This window comes from Rhincodon typus, chromosome 13, assembly GCF_021869965.1.
Source record: "Rhincodon typus isolate 14 chromosome 13, sRhiTyp1.1, whole genome shotgun sequence".
Classification (NCBI taxonomy): Eukaryota; Metazoa; Chordata; class Chondrichthyes; order Orectolobiformes; family Rhincodontidae; genus Rhincodon; species Rhincodon typus.
In genome coordinates, this window is record NC_063344.1 from 3,901,973 (window position 1) to 3,921,172 (window position 19,200).

At 38.4% G+C, this 19,200-nt stretch overlaps 1 protein-coding gene across 2 annotated transcripts in view; it reads left to right on the forward strand.

The window, feature by feature from the left end:
* The window catches only part of LOC125484669 (E3 ubiquitin-protein ligase TRIP12-like), a 52,648-nt gene extending 39,705 nt beyond the window's left edge, over window positions 1–12,943 (forward strand). For both annotated transcript variants that reach the window (XM_048604234.1, XM_048604235.1), the window contains exons 14-17: window positions 3,236–3,349; window positions 7,149–7,243; window positions 9,315–9,418; window positions 11,511–12,943. In XM_048604234.1, coding sequence (XP_048460191.1) covers window positions 3,236–3,349; window positions 7,149–7,243; window positions 9,315–9,418; window positions 11,511–11,707 — 510 coding nt within the window. In that variant the 3' untranslated portion in view covers window positions 11,708–12,943. The remainder of the gene's footprint in view (window positions 1–3,235; window positions 3,350–7,148; window positions 7,244–9,314; window positions 9,419–11,510) is intronic.
* The last annotated feature ends 6,257 nt before the right edge of the window (window positions 12,944–19,200 follow it).

The window sequence follows — 19,200 nt, forward strand, 5'->3', positions numbered from 1 at the left end:
CTGGGATGGTCAGTGTTTCCTAGGGAATCTTTTACTGTGAGATCATTAATTAAACCTGTCTCTTTACACATCACCAGATCCAAAATAGCCTGATTCCTGGTTGGATCCACAGCATATCCTTCTAGAAACCTGCCCCAAATACACGCTGAATTCTTCTTCATGGCTCCCTGCGCCAATTTGAATTTCCTTATCAGTATGAAGATGACAGTCATGCCTGATTCGTGCACTGACTTTTTTTTTAACGTGCTGTAATTTTCTCGACTTATCTTCTGTCATACAACATAGCTGCTGTTAGGGGACCCAAAGACTACTCCCATAACATGTCTTCTATTGTATATCTTTGGGTCCATGATAATTTCTTGCTATCAAGTATGTTCCATCCCATACTAAAGAAGCTACCCCTCATTCCTACCATTCCTTTCTGCCTGTCCTTTCAAAAAGTCACATACTTCTGAATATTTAGTTTCCAGCTTTGATCTCCTTGTAATCATGTCTCCATAATGGCAGTAAGAGCATGCGGGTTAACTTCTAATTTTGCTTTAATTCATGTAGTCTTTGGAACAAAATATCAGCATTTAAGTGAAGAGCCACTGACTTGCCTTTATAACCATGTTTTCCCCCTTTGACCATATTTATAGTTTTTCAGTGCTTGTACTCACTCACCCTTCATGTGACTGCTGCAAAGCTGCCATGTTCTTTTGCCCTTTCAAGTCCATGGTTGCCCTCTCCTGAACCCTCATCCCCTTAAATTAATTTAAAGTTTTTCCAACTCATCAATTTTTGATTTTTGTCCCAATGTGGTGCAAGTGAAGCCTGTCCCTTGGTTAGAGCTCCCTTCTACTTCAGTTCTGATGCCAATGTCCCGTGAGTTGAAACTCATTCTTATGCCAGTTTTGCGTCATCAGTCTTTGCATTTACCTCCTTGATTTTATTTACCTTTGCCAGATTTCCTGTGGCTTGGTTACTAATCCCAAGATTATTACCTTATAAAGTCTGCTTTTTAAATAAGCTTCAAATTGTTCAAAATCTCCACTTAGAATCTCCTTTCTAGTCCTTTTTCAATGTCATAAGTAACTTTGCTCCTGTGCCTCTAAGTATAAAAATCCAGTGGGGTGTCTCATTTTCTGTTGATTTTCAAATCTTTGCAACAGTTTCTAATTGGGAAATGTGAAATGTAAAACTCCTGAGATTATTCAACTATTATTCGGATCATTATATGACTAAAGCTCCATGTATCTTGCTCAGGAAGTCTTGTGGATCTTATTTTAATGGCTGTTATCAATTGGAATAGCTAAGTTCCTGTGGTCAAACACAATTGCCTGCAGTTATACCAAGCAAATGTTTTCAATTTGCCTAGTCGTTTCCCCAGAATGAGTTGCCTGGATGCATAATAGTCACAGTTAACTGCACATACTGTATGTTAATTTTTGCATATCTGTTAATTTTAAAGCTTATTGGAAATCCTTATAGGTTTTCATGAAATAGTAATGGTGAAAGATCAGCTTGTCTGCAGAACAGAGTCGATGATCCTAAGTATTCTAAATAAGAACTGCTTAAATTGGCAAACATATTATTTTACTGTGAGACCATTTACATTATTGGTTGACTTCTGCCTGATTGATATGAGCTAGAAGGATGCAACAAACCAGATATGTACTTACCTAGTCAAAGGCCACCTCACTAGGAACAATTTTAAAAATGGGTGCAGTTTCGTTTGGTAAATAGTCATTCCCATTTGAAGTTGGTTTCCTCATGCTAAATGTTGTTTTGATGCATTGACATCCCGAAGTGTTAATTATTTCAAGCACTTTTCCTTGTGTCATTGGTAATTTAGTCTCTGGAATCCAAATTCAGTACATACACCAACTTTTTTTTTTAAACAAAGTACATTGCTTTCTAATCCTTGGATCACTCCTGATTTAAAATTAACTTTTAAAGCTGTTGCTTCTGTTTTTTTATAATTTTAAAATATTTTTTCATCTTTTTTTAAGAATGGAAGAACTATGATCTCCCATTTTTACTTGCTGCCCTCTTCAAGACAAAGTATTTTGCTGAATGTTTTTGTTAGTATTAAAGTGCCAATTTCTGGCCTTTTTCTTAAATGGCCAATAATTTATTTCCAGTTGACAGAAGTTCCAACATCATTGCTGTCACTCTTCATCTCTACCCTACAGACATGGGTTAAGTCTCTACATACATACTAATCAAAGCCAGCTCTACTTTGGCTCTGTTGTTTTCCATACCTCCACTGCCTACATGTTGGATTACTTGCTTCATGTCCAGTCATGCATTTGTTGCAGTTTCTTCCAACTGAACGTTATGGATTGTGAGGCGATTGTCTTCAGACCTTCATCACTGAAGCATTGAACCCTCAGTTGGATTTCATCCATTTCTCTTCCCGTTGTCACACGCTAAAACATAGGATGCAAAGGTAGTGAACCTATTAACTTCCCATTGTAAGGACTACGTATTTCTGACTCAACACCTCTAACACTAGTCCATCTGCTGTTGAAATTTTAGACTCTGCTTTTGCAACCTAAGATTTTAGAGTAGATTTGCAGCTCGGGTTGTGGATGTTGTTGGTTGGCTCGCCGAGCTGGTTCATTGCTCCGCAGACATTTCATTACCCTGCTGGGTAACAACATCAGTGCGGCCTCCGATGAAACACCGTTGTGTTTTCCCGCCTGTTATTTAAACTCTGGGGTCCGTTGAGCTGGATTACCTCACTTCCGGTTTCCCTTCACAATGGAGTGTATATGGGGTCTAACTCTGTTTATTGATGGTTACCTTTTACCATCCTGCGGACGTTGTGTTTGCTGTTTTACGAGCGAGGGGGTTGTATTTCACACTGCGTGGTAATATCTGGTTCCTAAGGCATCCATGTAGGAACCATGTTGCAACTTGCAAACTCACCATTGCATGACTGAGTAGCTCCTCATCCAATAATCTCAGTAAACTTCAATTTAACCAAACTTTTTTTTCCTCCATATCTTATTCTACAGCAAACTCTGTGCCCATCACCTTGTCCTTTCTGACTTACAATGACGCCTGGCAGTTAAGTTTCTCCAATTCTATTGGCCCATCCCAGCCGAAACTCTACTTTTGTGATGGTGTCAACTTTTGTCCAATTATATCGTCCTGAAGCATTTTGGGAATGTACCTGTCTGTTAAATGCACATTTATAATTGCAAGTACTTATGATTCAGCATAATTGGAGATGTGTTTCCTTCTGCAGCTGGTAGTTTACTGGACCTTGAATGAAGGTGTTTCTAAGCAGTTTGAATCTTTTCGAGATGGCTTCGAGTCAGTTTTTCCACTCCATCACTTGCAGTATTTTTACCCTGAGGAGGTTAGTTTCTTGCGGTAATATACTTACCTGGTCAAAGGTCAACTTGCTGGGAGCAACTTTAAAAATTTATGCAATATGCTATCAGAACTAGATAGCTGTTCCCAGTGAAGTTGCTTTCTTTAAATCTAAATGTTATGTCGATGCAGTGACATCAATGATGGTTGTGCTTAAGACTGCATGAACTAAACTTTATAATGCTTCAATAATATATCTTCCTCAGTTACTCAAACTAAGTTCAGAACTTTGGTTTTCAAATATAAAATATTTCAGTTCATGTTTATAATTTTGTAAAGCAAATCCATTCTTTAAAAAATTCATTTTCTTATGTGGAACTTCTGGCCTGTTACTTGGAAAATGGAGATTAATACTATTTTTAAGATTGCCATGAGGTTGTTTCCTGATACAATCAAGTATGCAAGTCAGTTTGTTCCTAAACATCTACACCCTATTGCATATGAAAGAACACCACTAATGCGTGACCTGTGTAGCTAGGCAAAGGCACATTTCTTCAATTGTGAGCGTGAAACATTGGCGATCAGGTGTCATCCACAACAGCTGGTCTCCCATTTTGATTTTGATGGCATGTAAAGCTATTTGTTGCCTAAATAATGGAAAATTAAAGGACATTTTACTGCTCAATGCAAGTACAACTTGCATTCTGGTCATAGACAGATTTAAGTCCATTATCTTGAGTACCATCTAAATTTCCTTTTGTATTAACTAGTGTTATAGAACATAGAACATAATAGCGCAGTACAGGTCCTTCGGCCCTCGATGTTGCGCGGACCTGTGAAACCAATCTGAAGCCCATCTAACCTAAACTATTCCATTATCATCCATATGTTTAGCCACTGACCATTTAAATGCCCTTGAAGTTGGCGAGTCTACTACTGTTGCAGGCAGGGCATTCCACGCCCTTACTACTCTCTGAGTAAAGAACCTACCTCTGACATCTGTCCTATATCTATCACCCCTCAATTTAAAGCTATGTCCCCTCGTGCTAGCCACCACCATCCGAGGAAAAAGGCTCCCACTGTCCACCCTATCTAATCCTCTGATCATCTTGTACGTCTCTATCAAGTCACCTCTTAACCTTCTTCTCTCTAACGAAAACAGCCTCAAGTCCCTCAGCCTTTCCTCATTAGACCTTCCCTCCATACCAGGCAATATCCTGGTAAATCTCCTCTGCACCCTTTCCAATGCTTCCACATCCTTCCTATAATGTGGTGACCAGAACTGTGCACAATACTCCAAGTGCGGCCGCACCAGAGTTTTGTACAGCTGCAACATGACCTCATGGCTCCGAAACTCAATCCCTCTATCAATAAAACCTAACGTACTGTATGCCACCTTAACGCTATCAACCTGGGTGGCAACTTTCAGTGATCTATGCACATGGACACCGAGATCTTTCTGCTCATCCACACTACCAAGAATCTTACCATTAGCCCAGTACTCTGTATTCCTGTTACTCCTTCCAAAGTGAATCACCTCACACTTCTCCACATTAAACTCCATTTGCCACCTTTCAGCCCAGCTCTGCAGCTTATCTATGTCCCTCTGTAACCTGCAACATCCTTTCGCACTATCCACAACTCCACCAACTTTGGTGTCATCCGCAAATTTACTAACCCATCCTTCTACGCCCTCATCCAGGTCATTTATAAAAATGACAAACAGCAGTGGCCCCAAAACAGATCCTTGAGGTACACCACTAGTAGAACTCCAGGATGAACATTTCCCATCAACCACCACCCTCTGTCTTCTTACAGCTAGCCAATTTCTGATCCAAACCGCTAAATCACCCTCAATCCCATGCCTCCGTATTTTCTGCAATAGCCTACCGTGGGGAACCTTATCAAACGCTTTACTGAAATAATAATAATATAATCCTCTATTCTAGCATTCTCTACTGGCTCTCCAGTAATGTACACATCAGTACTGCTAATGACCTTCAACAAAGGTTATCAGTTCACAAATTAGTATTGCAGACAGCGTGTGCAAGGTACCGACATGTGAACAAGAGGATGGAAATTATTTGTCTCTCTGAGAGATTCATAGAAATGTAGAATGTCTATAGTGTGGAAAGAGGCCATTCGGCTCATTGAGCTGGCACAAACCCTCCGAAGAGCAGCTCGCCCAGACCAAGCCCCATGCAATCCCTGCAACCCCACATTTACTATGCCTAATCCACCTAGCCTGCACATCTCTGGACACTAAGGGCAATTTAGCATGAACCTAACCTGCATGTATTTGGACTGTTGGAGGAAACCCATGTGGACATGGAGAGAACGTGTAAACTCCACACACAGTTGCCCAAGGGTGGACTCGGGTCCCTAATACTGTGAGGCATCACTGCCAACCACTGAGCCACTGTGCTGACCATGATATAAATATTGACATAGATGCTGTCACCAATCCAGAAATTTAAGGATAATTTTGGTAGGTATATTCTCAAAAGAAAGGTTCACGTCTCATCAGTGAGGAAACGTCACTGGTACACAATTTGGCCTTCTGTTACTTCATCAAGCAAGCTCACAGACTCCTACTGAAGCTTGCCTCTGCCAAACGCCAAAGTCTTAACCAGGTTGTGTTTGTAGCTCCTTGTTTGCTGCAATTCAAATTAAGTGTTGCAAGGCTGCCTTGTAAGATAGTGAACCTGCCCAAAAGGTGCTGATTCAAAAATCCTGCTGTTATATCAGGTGATCAGTATTTTAATTGAGAAGGAAATCATGGTTTCGGTGCTTGAGTCAAATATTTTGATAAATAAAATTTAGATTGAAAATCCTACACTTCCCTTTCCTGGCTGGCCTTTTGTTGACACTGACATTGAGACAACTTGCAGAAACTTACCTGGATCTTCTCATCCAAAATTTAGGCCCTAACCTTTACTTTCTCAGGAATAGTGAGATTTTAAATATGCTGTTGCTTTCCTTTGTAATTTCTAACTGAGGGAAACAAAAGGGTAATGTCTGTGTAAATGGTTTCATTCCTGCCATAATTAAGCACTGGTGTAATGAGATTTAAACTATGTTTCATATCTGGATCATTCTAATGAATTGTCTTATCTCAAAGCCAAAGACCCTTAATGCATCAACTTGAAATTATTTGAGTTATAAGCCATATGTCAAACTTATAGGAATTTTCTAACACATAAACATAATTGCAAAAGAATATGGTAGAAAATGTCATAAGCAATAAAGTAATATCTCATTAGTAATGAATAAACCAAGATAGCCAAGAGTAATTAAGGCACGAGAATGTGTTGAGTAAACTTTACGTATTCCCTCTACATGCCATTCTAACTTAGACAATTCGAACTGGCTTTGTATGAGTTACCAAAGTTGAAATCTAAAAACGTGTTTGATTTGATGGCATAAAATGATGGAGGTTTACAGCATAGCTGAATATTGAACTTCTGTTAGTTTACTGTGAAAGCAAACCAAAACTAATATGTCATTCTTCTTACACTCCAAGTGCCTCTGATTATCTGTTTCAGATATTTAAAAGCTTGTGTCTTGTGCCTCTCCCCTCTCTGTACAACAAAACATTCTTTGTTAAAACCCATATATAAGAAATTTGGTGAAACTTTTCACTGGTGATTATAACTCCCTTGTTACTGATTTGGCACTAAAAGAAATGGTTTTTTCATATTTGCTTTTACTAAGAATGCATAATTTTGACCACTTGTAAATTTTTTAGTCTGCAATGGTATAATAAGCAAAAAGCAATCGCTTTAATAATGCACTTTCCTCTAAATTCACATTTATTTGCTCTAATATTTTTGTTTAATCAATAGTTGGATCAGCTACTCTGTGGCTCCAAATCAGAGGCATGGGACGTGAAAACTTTAATGGAATGTTGCAGGCCAGATCACGGATATAATCATGACAGGTACAAATATTTCACCTGGAATTGTGTAACTTTTAATATATCTCAGCATTCAAACTGCTACCTAAATATAACCTATGAATTTCTGGAGAACTTGTCCCCAGTATCTGCCACGCTTTGAGAAGACCAAAGCCCAGAGAAACAACAACATCCATTTTGGGCAATTCTGACTTCTTTTTTTGTTTGCAAAGGTTTGTTAGATGATGTCGGATCACCACCCAAACCCAAGTCTTTAGGCATAATGGGAAACATTACATGTGAAGCAGTTTTGTTTGGACTAAGATTATTTGGTGTGAGCAAGTATTTACAACGAAGAACAAACTGTTCAGGCCAACTGGTCTGCGCTGGTGTTTATGTTCCCCTAAGAGCCTGATCTATCTTTTTGTAACCCCAATAACATTTGATTTGTTGCTGTCAGAATTCTTTATTGGATTTATTTTTGTACCTAATTTTTATTGGTTATCGTTTTGTTCTCACCTGCATGTGGAAATGTTGATTCTATGTTTACTGAGAAACCCCTTGGTAATCTCCTATGTGCTGTCAGATCATCTTGGTCTGCCTTGAGAAAGCAGACTGTGATCTTTCCTGACAGGTATAAGTTTTCAGGTCTCATACATGGTAGAATTTTTATATTTTTGCTGCTTACAGTGCACTTCTATTCTTGTTATAGCAATTAAAATTGTACTCCCAGGTGTTCCCTAATTAAAGTGCCTATACAAACTGAATATTTCTTTTCTGTTACTCCCAGAAATTAACCCTAATGAATTTTTCTTTTTAATAACACATTAAACCGCATCACAACTTTTTACTGATCTATAATTTTTGTAATCCTCCAATCTCTCTCCCACTCAGTGCTATTTTCCAATGTCCATGTAACATTTATTGCCCCTACCCAAAATACATTGTCTTGTATTAATTGAAGTTCATGTGTCATCACCTGATAACTGTACAGTTTTTATTGATGTTGTCTTGCATTATGTTGTGGCCCTTTACTATTAACCATATCCACTAAAGGAACAGGTGTATGGTATTTAGCTCCTCGAGTCCATTGCACTGGTCAGTTAGATCGTGGTTGATCTATGGCCTAATTCTATACATTTGCTTTGGCCCATATTCCTTCATACCTTCTGCTGAACAAAAAATGATCCATCTGTGATTTAAAACGTACAACTGATGCAGTGTCAAACAAAAATTTTTAAATTGGACTTTTATGATCTGAATTCTAATCATTTATGTAAATAACAAACAACAGTGGGCTAAGCACCAGTCCTTGTAGATTACCATTTTGCACCATTTGTTTTGTATTTTGTCAGCAGCTTGATATCTATTCAGCTATATGTTGCCTGTTTCCAGTGCAGTCTCTGGTCTACTATGCAGTTGTTTGTTTTTTAATTGAAAAAAAGAAGGGTCTGGGCCCAAAACGTCAGCCTTCCTGCTCCTCTGATGCTGCTTGGCCTGCTGTGTTCATCTTGCTGTACACCTTGTTATCTAATGTCTACTCTGTTATCCTTTTACAGTGCTTTCTGACATTACTTCAAGGAATTTGTCATTTCTGCTGACTTGTATTTTCCATTTCTTTTATCCTTTACAGCTTTAAACAAGGATTCCATTAACTTGCCTACCCAATATTAAGCTAGTTGGTCTTTAGTATCCATTTTTGTATACCACTTAAGTTAGAATTGTATAAAGCAGTCACGAAGTTTATGCCATCATCGGCAGCAAAAAATCATGATAAAACCACAACAAGACACTGTTCACTTTTCAAATCTTTATGATCTTGCAGTATAAAACTGATTTCTCACCAAGGTAGACACTATAACAATATAATATTCAAATTGGTGTAACTCCTGGATTATGTGGATTGAAGTGTGGCATATCCTGTACAACAGTCATAACACAAGTAAATCTCTCAGCTTCACCTTCCCAAGATTCGATACATCTGACACTGAAACAGTATAAAGGAATTGCAGTAAATGCTGATTTGTGGAAACTGTTGTTTCTGGAGGAGCAGACACTACAGAAGATGTCAAATTAATAAAGTTGGTATTGTCTTTTTGTTGCTTTTGTCCCACAGTCGTGCCGTGAAATTTCTGTTTGAAATACTCAGTAGTTTTGATGGTGAGCAACAAAGACTATTTCTTCAATTTGTTACTGGAAGTCCACGACTACCTGTCGGAGGTAAGCCTGATCTTGCCACTTCTGTCACATTTGTTAACAAGGTGTAGAGCTGGATGAACACAGTGTTCATCCAGCTGTACACCTTGCTATCTCAGATTCTCCAGCATCGGCAGTTCCTACTATCTCTATCACATTGTTGGTGTGTTGAAGAAACACTGAGCTATAAAGTAACATGCTGGGCTGTAATGGATGTAAAGTATGAAATTAGGATTTTTGCATATCTCTGCATACTGGATTCTTCCACATTAGCTGAATAAAGCCATGTAACAGCAATCATAGCCTTTCTGTTGAAGTAGTATTGGCAGTTGTTTGGTACTGCAGCAAAAGCCTTCATTTAGTATTTACTGCTGTTTTCAAAATTTTGTATGTCAGTGTCATTGGCTAGGCCAGTATTTATTGCCAGTCCCTAATTGCCCAGAGGGCAGTTAAGAATCAGTCACATTGCTGTGGTCTGGAGTCATGTGTAGGCCAGATCGGGAAAGCTCCGATTTCCTTCCCTGAAGAACATTAGTGAACCAGATTTGGATTTTAAACCCTCAACAGTGGTTCAATTTTAGTTAAAAATTCAGATCTGCCATGGTGTGATTTAAACACGTGTCCCCTGAACATTAACACGAGGTTCTGGATTACTCGTCCAGTGACATTACCACAATGCCATCACCTGCCCTTTGTCAAGCAATGACTGCATTAGAAGGTACTCATTAGCTGTAATGTATTTTGAAATGTCTGGTCATGAGAAATGATGAATAAATGGAAGTTCATCTTTCTCTTCATGGTTCTTGCACTGTTCTGGTTTTCAATTCTGTTATAACTTAATTTGGAACAACCATTTGAGAGTTGGAACCCATTTGACCAAGGCTGTGACCATCTTGGGTCAATGAGGTGAAGCGTTACTCCCAAAACAGTCAAGCAGCTACTTGGATTAAATGTATTATTAACTTAAACACTGACTTGACCTTGTATTCGATGGAAAAAGGCAATTTGGCTTTATGCTTTAAGAAGTTGTTTATTTTCAAATTTCAGATGTCTTTCAGGTTTTTATCTATCTAATCATATGTGGATCGTTTGCAGATACGGATGGAAGGAAATAAAGCACTTGTATTTATAACATGGCTTTCACAAACTCCAGGCACCCAAAAACATCTGGTAGCTAATGCAGCACTTCAGAAGTTTAGTCAAGGAAGGGCACTGCAGCAACTATTTTGTGTCTGCTAGCCCTGCTAAGAATGAAATAAATTTGACAATTAAATTATTTGAATGATAGCTATTGGCCAAGGCACTGAGAGTAACCCCTGCTCTTCACATATAATTGTGAAGGCATAGTCAAAGGTTCTTCTGAAAAATGGTAACTCCCAGCAGTGCAGCACTGCCTCAATACTACACTGTAGTATAGCCTAGATTTATGTTTGGATTTTTGGAGTTGGGTTTGAACCCTCAGTCCCTGCAAGGGGGTTACCACTGAGCCCAAGTCTCTAACAACAGTTTTTCCCAATGTAGGATTTGCATTTGCTATTATCTCCATGTTTCTCCCTGCCACAGCGCTCTCTATGTCCTAGTGTATCTTCAAGCTTTTCAAATCTACATTGGCTTCTGACTTCATCTATTTTTTGATATTAGCTCTGGTGCTAGGAGATGAGAAAGAGAATCTGACCAAGCCATACATAGTAATAAACGCAGTGGTAAAGAAGCAGGAAGCACATGCCAACACTATAATTTTAGAGCACGGTTTGAATATTATGGCTTTAGGCTAGTACAAGGCTATAGTTATCTCAGAATAAGCGTTGCCCATTTAAGACATGAGGAATTTTGTCAGAGGATAGTGAATCTGTGGAATTCCTACCACAGGGCTGTTGAGGTTGGTTCATTAAGTAATTCAGGGCTGAGAGATTTTTAATCAGTAAGGGAATCAAGCGTTATGAGAAAACAACAGAAAAGCGGAGTTGAGGTTAATTGGATCAGTTATGATCTTGTTGAATGTGGAACAGACTCGATGGACTGAATTATCTACCTTCGCTCCTAATTACAAAAGGTTGGTGAATTTGGCTTTATTTGCATACTGTGTTGAAACTTACGCAAGTTTTTCTTTTTACAGGGTTTCGGAGTTTAAACCCCCCACTCACCATTGTCCGCAAGACATTTGAATCCACAGAAAATCCTGATGATTTCTTACCCTCTGTAATGACCTGTGTTAATTATCTCAAGTTGCCAGATTACTCCAGTATCGACATAATGCGTGAAAAACTTTTAATAGCTGCTAGAGAAGGGCAGCAATCGTTCCATCTCTCCTGATCACAGCATCTGAATCTTCAAGCTGCCTGTTACAACAAATGACAAAATCATGATTTATTTTCTAAGTGTATCACTGCATCAAGGCAATGTGTACAGCGTACTTATTGTAGAAATGGCTTGGGTATGCTGCAAATCTTCAACAAAAAGACTTGGATGGTATATTTATTAAAATAGCCCTTATGGACTGAAAAAATGAAAAAAAGACCCCAAAGTTAATGCAAGATTTAAACAAAAATAAATTCTTAAAGAAGTTCTTGTTAATTTAACAATTATTTGGGTGCAGTTTTTAAATTGCTTTTTTTCTGTGTGGTATTCAAAATCAAAAGAAAGGGATGTTTTTTCTTCCAGGATGACGGAACAATAAAATGTCACTGTGCAGTTTGGTATTGGTGTGTATATCCATCTGGAGCCTACATTTCTGGTGGTTTTTTTTGTTTTTGTTTCCAAAGATTAATATGTACAAACATGCAAAAATGACAGACTTAAACCTTGCATAAAATAATTTAAGCTCTGGTTAGTGTCATTTGCATTTTTCTCTTGTCTATCTTCACCCTCTCTTCCATTTAGTTTGTCCATTTATGTTTAACTCATCTGCACTTGTGTGATGTAACATAGGGTTCTGCTTTTTTGTGATGTTTCTTAAGCAGATAATTCAGCAAATGGTTAAGCCAAGGGCTTGAAGATTTTAAGCATTTCTTAACCTCCATTGGCCCAACAATTGTATCATAGTCTAAAATTTATTTGTTTCCAATATACAAATTCTAGTATTTGCCAGTAGTTTTATTGTAAAATAATAGGACTGTTGGCAGAAGCCTTTAATCTCTCTCTAGATTTGTTTACAGAATGACTTCAGGCAACAATTAACAATACTCAGAAATCCCCTTTTTTCCTTTTTTTAAAACCTATAGTTTAAACCAATATTGGGCTGGTTAGTCTGTTATTCAAGGGACAGGTAGCATTTCCAGTTGGTGTAAAACTTTGAGGAAAGTTCCACTTGCTGTTATGGTGGGACAGTTGCTTTATCTTGTTTAATTTACCTTGTTGTAGTTCACTTGTTTTTTGCACTGCTAGCTTTGAACAAAAGTAATAGTTGAGCTCTCTTGGTTTGATAAGGATAGTGCACCTGTAAACACTGCTCTGTCCAACTGTTCATGTGCTGATTTCTGAAATCTGCAATAACTACTTCATCAGGTTAATGTTTTTACCTGAACATAAATAAATAAAATGTTTGACTCACTTTTTGTATAATTATTTTGTATTCAGCAACCAAACTTTTCTGATTCAGGGATAGTGCCAAAGTGTCTTTTTAACTAAAGTTGTGTTGGAGTTTGAGTAAATAAAGGTGGAAATATTCAATGTGGTTGTAATGCTTGGAACACTGTTGCATTCAGTGGCCCTCTTGATATTGAAACAAATCAAATGTTTTTTTAATTATATCTTTCAATGTTATGATTAGTTGATCTGTCCAGCTGTGAGGACATTATCAAATTTAACTCCTTTACCAGGTTAGATTAATAACCAAATGTTAAAGTGCTATAGTTTAATAACTGCTTGCTGGCCTTCAGACCTCTAGTCCCTCAGGCCTAGCCAGTTTACCTTGATTCTTACAAATTATGGGTTAAAAGTTTTAAAAGTCTATGGGTTTTTTAAGGGAATCTTACATGGATAGGGAGGATAAAGTTACAGCAACTTTAGGTATTCTACTCCCATGTCAAACAAGAAATCAGACTGTTTCAAGTAAGCCTGTTCTCTGAGCAAATATTTTACTTGTGCAGGCACATTTATAAGTTCAGTGAGACCTACTACGTCTGGTCACCCTGACAGGAAGTCCCTGATCAAACAGTTCTCAGTCTGCAGCCAGTTCTTAACTAATAGTGGAATTTAAAACTCAGGATTTAACAGTTCCTGATCTCCGTACAGTCTACTAGGTCTTCCTTGTATACCTAAGGAGATGGATGTCCTGGATACTATTTGTTGGTTTGCACATGTTGCTCTTTTGTGGGAAGGTGGATTATAGTGATAAATTTGTTTTTTAAAATCAACTTTTGAGTATATTGAGCAATGAAATGATATCACACTTTCTCTTTAACCTCCAGCATTTAGATTTCATTATTGTTGCATTGAATTCTAAATTCAAATGAGCTTAAACTTGTACTATATAACCAAGCAACCCTTTTAGTACACTTGTTGCAGTTTTCATCCATTTTGTAAAAGTCACTGTTTTTGTGCTTGCAAAAATATTGAACCATGCAGTTGATGCCAGCCATTTACATAATTTGTTGCTTCATCCCTATAATTTGCCTGTTTTACCTGCCTATTTGGTTCATTGCCTGTTACTTTATGAAACATTAAAAAAAATTGAACTAGTATGTCGTAAATCTGAGCAGATTATTGATTCATATATGGAAAGAAGGGAGATTTTTGTGGTTGAAAGCAAGCCTGTGTACTAATTCTACCATGTGGCCTATGAAAACACTCACTCCATTCTTTGTGTGTCAAGTTTATTCAATGGCCTGCCAAGTGTCAATTGGAAGTTGGCCTTCCTAGCCATCCAATTACTTTGTAAAAATGTTAGCACTTATTGTTAAATGCACTGGTGAGAAATGCGAGTTACGTATCAGCTTACTTTCACCAGTTTAAGAAACTGGTCTGAATATAATGCCTCTTCAAAATTAATTAAAATTCAAGTATTTCAGATTTTGGATTTGCCCAAGGTGAGAATATAGGAATGGAGAAAGGCCATTCAGTCTCTGGAGTACTGTCATCCTAGTTCTTCTCACACCACCATTTACCGAGTTCTTTATTTTTCTATCTCATTTTTGTTTCGCTCCTTCATAAATTAGGTATTAATACAATTTACCTTTTCAATGTTTTGGAAGATTAATGGAAAGTGAGGGGTGATTCTTAAAAACAGTTCTCTTCATCTGTACAAAGTCAACAAGTGGAGGGAACTCTGAAAGTGTTTGGTTAACGCATCCATAGCAATGAATGAAAACGTGAGGAAGAATGCGTCATCGTTAATGTAAGAAATCTTTATATACGTAGGATTAAGATTTTATTTTCAATATTAAAGTTTGTTTTTTAATTTAAATAGTTACAAGTTTATTCCTAGATGTTCCTGGACTGACTATTTACTTAAAAGACAGGATGTGTCAGATCCATATCTCTTGACTAGTGTTTATGGCCATGTTGTGAAATGAGCTAGCCAATTTGAGAAGTGGAATAAGGATAATGAAGCCAGGATGAAAACACTGAAATAAAACTGTGGATGCGGGAGATCTGAAACAAGCAAAACAGAATTTGCTGGAGAAACTCAGCAGGTCTGGCTGCATCTTTAGGGAGAGAAAGAGTTAATGTTTCAAGTCCAGTGACCCTTCTTCAGAACTCTGGACTCAAACCATTAACTCTGTTCCTCTCTCCACAGATGCTGCCAGGCATGTTGAGTTTCTCTAGCAATTTCGTTTTTTGTTCATTCCAGGATGAAAACAAATTGGCATCTGTTGATTTTGAAGGAAGTAATTCTGTTCTGCAGGTCTTGTTCGTTGTAATACATCAATTGTGCCATAATTAATTAGCACCGACAGTTTTTCAGAGAAACGGATTACAATTATCCCAAGCTTTTCTTCAACTCCTGTATTTGTCAGACTTGAAAAGAACTGATGAATGTTCATTAAGTTTCTACTTGGGGAAATGGATCAGGGTTATTTATCTGTGTCTATTACTCAAAGATATTGTGTATTTGGAATTAGTTGAATACAATAAACTGACAAAATTGCAAACCTGTATTTAGATGTCTGAAATCAAACTGCTTTCAGTAATCAATGGACAGGTAAACTGGATAAGTATTTGGGTTGGTTTTGTGTTTCTTTTTAAAGAAAAAAAACCTATACCTGAATTGAATTGGGTTTGCTGCCTGTTAAAAACAGTGTTGGCGATGCCAATGCACCCCCCAGGAAAAATAAAATGCAGATTTTAATTTCAGGTGAATTTACAGGTTTTTGAATCGATCAAATACCTTCTGGAAATAAGCAGCCCTTCAAATTTGAGGAATGCTGTCGGGAATTAGTTTGGATATCGTGACATCATTAACTCTGTTTCCTTGTAATCTCTGCCTGTTGCAATGTTATGACCCAGCACAGCTACCCTGCCTGCTGACCAATTAGTTTAATTGTATACATTAATTGCAAGTTCTACCTTCCCGAATGAGAAATTTTTGTTAATGTAGATGTATCAGCCAGAATTTGTCCCTGCTGTTGATGCTGAGCTAAAATCAAACTTAAATCTACTGGTGTCGTATGCAAAAACCAGTTGATCTCTAAGATTGGATAATTTAAACTTGTGGGTTCATTTGCCCAGTTGGCTGCACAGCTGGTTTGTGATGCCAACATCAGGAGTTCAATTCCCACACCGGTTTGGGTTATCATGAAGGGCTCTCCTTCTCAATCTTGCTCCTCTCTGATTCTCCCTCTCCCTCTCCCTCTTCCTCTTCCTTTCTCTGTCTCTGTCTCTCTTTCCCTCTCTCTCATTCTGGCTCTCCCCTGGCCTCCGAGCCCCCACCCTCTGATGCCACTTTTGCTGCTAAAACCTTAGAATAGTCCCAGTATCTTATGAGCGAAATCCAAGTGGTTCAAGGTATTCACGTGCAATTGCAATAGTGCAGTGAAACCTCCTGGAAAGGGAGTTAGTGGGGGTTAGGAAGAGGTGAGAATACTAACAAAAGTAATTTGCCTAAATTAAGCTTTAGGAAGGAGACTTTGTTTGTTTGTTTGTTTCATGATTGCTAGCGGCAGCATTTCAGAGCCCAGTGTAAACATTGTCCATTTGCGTAGTGACTGAGACTGATGTTGCAGTCATCATTCATTGACTGTGAAAGATTATTCACTTATGATTCAAATGTGATTTACAGTTGGGTTAATATCTTAACTCAGTTGCCAGAGTTGGTTTGAACCAGAGAAAAGTGTAGATTTATCTCTTATGGTCAAGAATGAAGTCTATAATTAAAGTGAATTCTTTTTATCAGGTATTTGATTTAAACCTTTCACTATCCATTAATATTTTATTAATATACTTGTTTACATATAAATTCATCTGCCATTTATAAAATATTAGTTGATACATATTGCGCAAAAGAATATTGCTTCCTGTAACTCTTCTCTGGCCCTTATTTTACATTTGTTCATGCATTTCACCCTTGTAACTAATTATCTCCACTGTCTAGATCTTTCTCAGTCTCTACTCTCCTGCTTGTCAGTGACTCTTGTAATTGACTCCCGTATACTCGGTTGCAGTTCTGGGATGTGTAGTGAATGAATGATGAGAGACTGGGGTTAAATCACTGAAATGGGGCTCTGGTTCAACATTTGGCTGCAATGTATTCAAAATGAAGAGTGAAAATAAGCAGCAGTCTGAGGATATAAACACTTTAACTGCTACTTTACAAATCGGATTGAGTTTGCTGAACTCTTTAGAAGGCGATGGAACAGAATTCATCAAGATTCTCCATTCCAGGAATGCTACCGCTACATTTGTCAGCCTGAGAACTGTGGTCGGTATCAGGCAGGAAACAGGATGGTAACTCATTTGGGCTTTGAATAAGCTGGCACTGAGTCAGTCTTATCACTTTAATACTGATTTCAAGGATTGTTGCACCCAATTAAAGCCAGTAGAAAACCGTCAGGGAACCACCCTGTGCAGAGGATATTTGAAAATAAAGCTAGTCTTCGTAACTATGGCTGGAAGTTTTTTTCCTGAGTCTAATTGAATTTGTATAGTTTACCTGGATGATTTCATTAGTTTTGTGATGGTTGCTGACTGTTAGTAACTTAAATGAATTTTTTTCTGGAAGTCTTAAAATTTTAACGCCAGAAAATTTTCTTGTTTGGGTCCAACGTATCAATGGCCAAAAACACCCATTGATCTGAGGGCAGTGTCCATTGTCTGATCAACTTAAAAGACAGTTTATGCCGTGTGAATTGCTTTAAGGACAATACAGCACTGGAACAGGCCCTTCAGCCCTCGAGCCAACGCTGACGCATTTTGCCTTTTCATACTAAAACTGTCTTCACTTACAGGATCTGTATCCCTCTATTCCCTTGCTATTCCTGTATTTGTCCAGATACTGCTATTGTGTCTGCTTCCATTGCCATCTCTGGCAATGCATTCCAGACACACACTACCCTTTGTGTGGAAAAACTTCTCTCACACATCTCTTTTAAACTCCCCCATCCCCCCTGCACAATTGTGTCTCCGAATAATTAACCCCTCTACCCCAGGAAAAACATCATACTTTTCACTCTATACATGCCATTCACAATCAGATCGCCCGTCAACCTCCTCCCTTCCAGTGAAAACAAACCCAGTCTGTCCAACCTTTCTTCATAGCTAAAATCCCCCATACCAGGCAATATCCTGGTAAACCTTTTCTGTACCCTCTCCAAGGCATCTACATCCTTTTTGGTAGTGTGACCAGACCTATACACAATATTCCAAGTGTGGCCTAACCTTCAATTAAGTTGCAGCATAACTTGCCTATCTTTTATACTTAATGCCCCTTCCAATGAAGGCAAGCATGCCAAATGCCTTTTTTACTACCTTTATCCGCCTTTGCTGTCACCTTCAGTGATCTGTGGACCTGCACACCCAGACGGCTCTGCAAATCAATAGTCGTAAGGATTCTGCCATTCAGTGTATAATTTTCACTTGTACTTGACCTTCCAAAATGCATCAACCCACATTTGTCCGGATTAAACTCCATCTTCCATTTTTCTGCCCATGCTTCCAACTGATCTATATCCTGCTATATCTTCTGACAATCCTCCTCACTATCCACAACTCCATCAACCTTTGTATCGTCTGCAAACTTACTTATTAGACCAGCCACATTTTCCTCCAAGTCATTTATGTAGATCACGAGCAACAGAAGTCCCAGCACTGATCCCTGTGGAACACCACTCGTCACAACCCTCCATTCCGAAAAGCATCCTTCCACTGCTACCCTCTGTCTCCTATGACTAAACCAGTTCTGTATCCACCTTGCCAGATCACCCCTGATACGATGTGACTTCCCTTTTTTTAACTAGACTGCCATGAGGGACCTTGTGAAAGGCTTTTCTGAAGTCCATGTCGACAGCATCAACCATTTTTCCCTCATCAATCATCTTTGTCACATCCTCCAAAGAACTCGATCAAGTTAGTGAGGCATCACTTCCCCCACACAAAACCATGCTCTATCACTAATAAGTCCATTTGCTTCTAAATGTGTATGGATCTTGCCCCTGAGAATCTTTTTCCAATAATTTTCCTACCACTGACCTGAGGCTCACAGGCCTGTAATTTCCTGGATTATCCCTGCTACCCTACTTAATGGGACAAGATTGGCTATTCTCCAGTCCTTTCAAACCTCACCTGTGGCCAAATTGGATACACAGATGTCTGTCAATGCTCCAGCAATTAGTTCTCTTTCCTCCCTCTATATTCTGGGATCGATCCCAAAG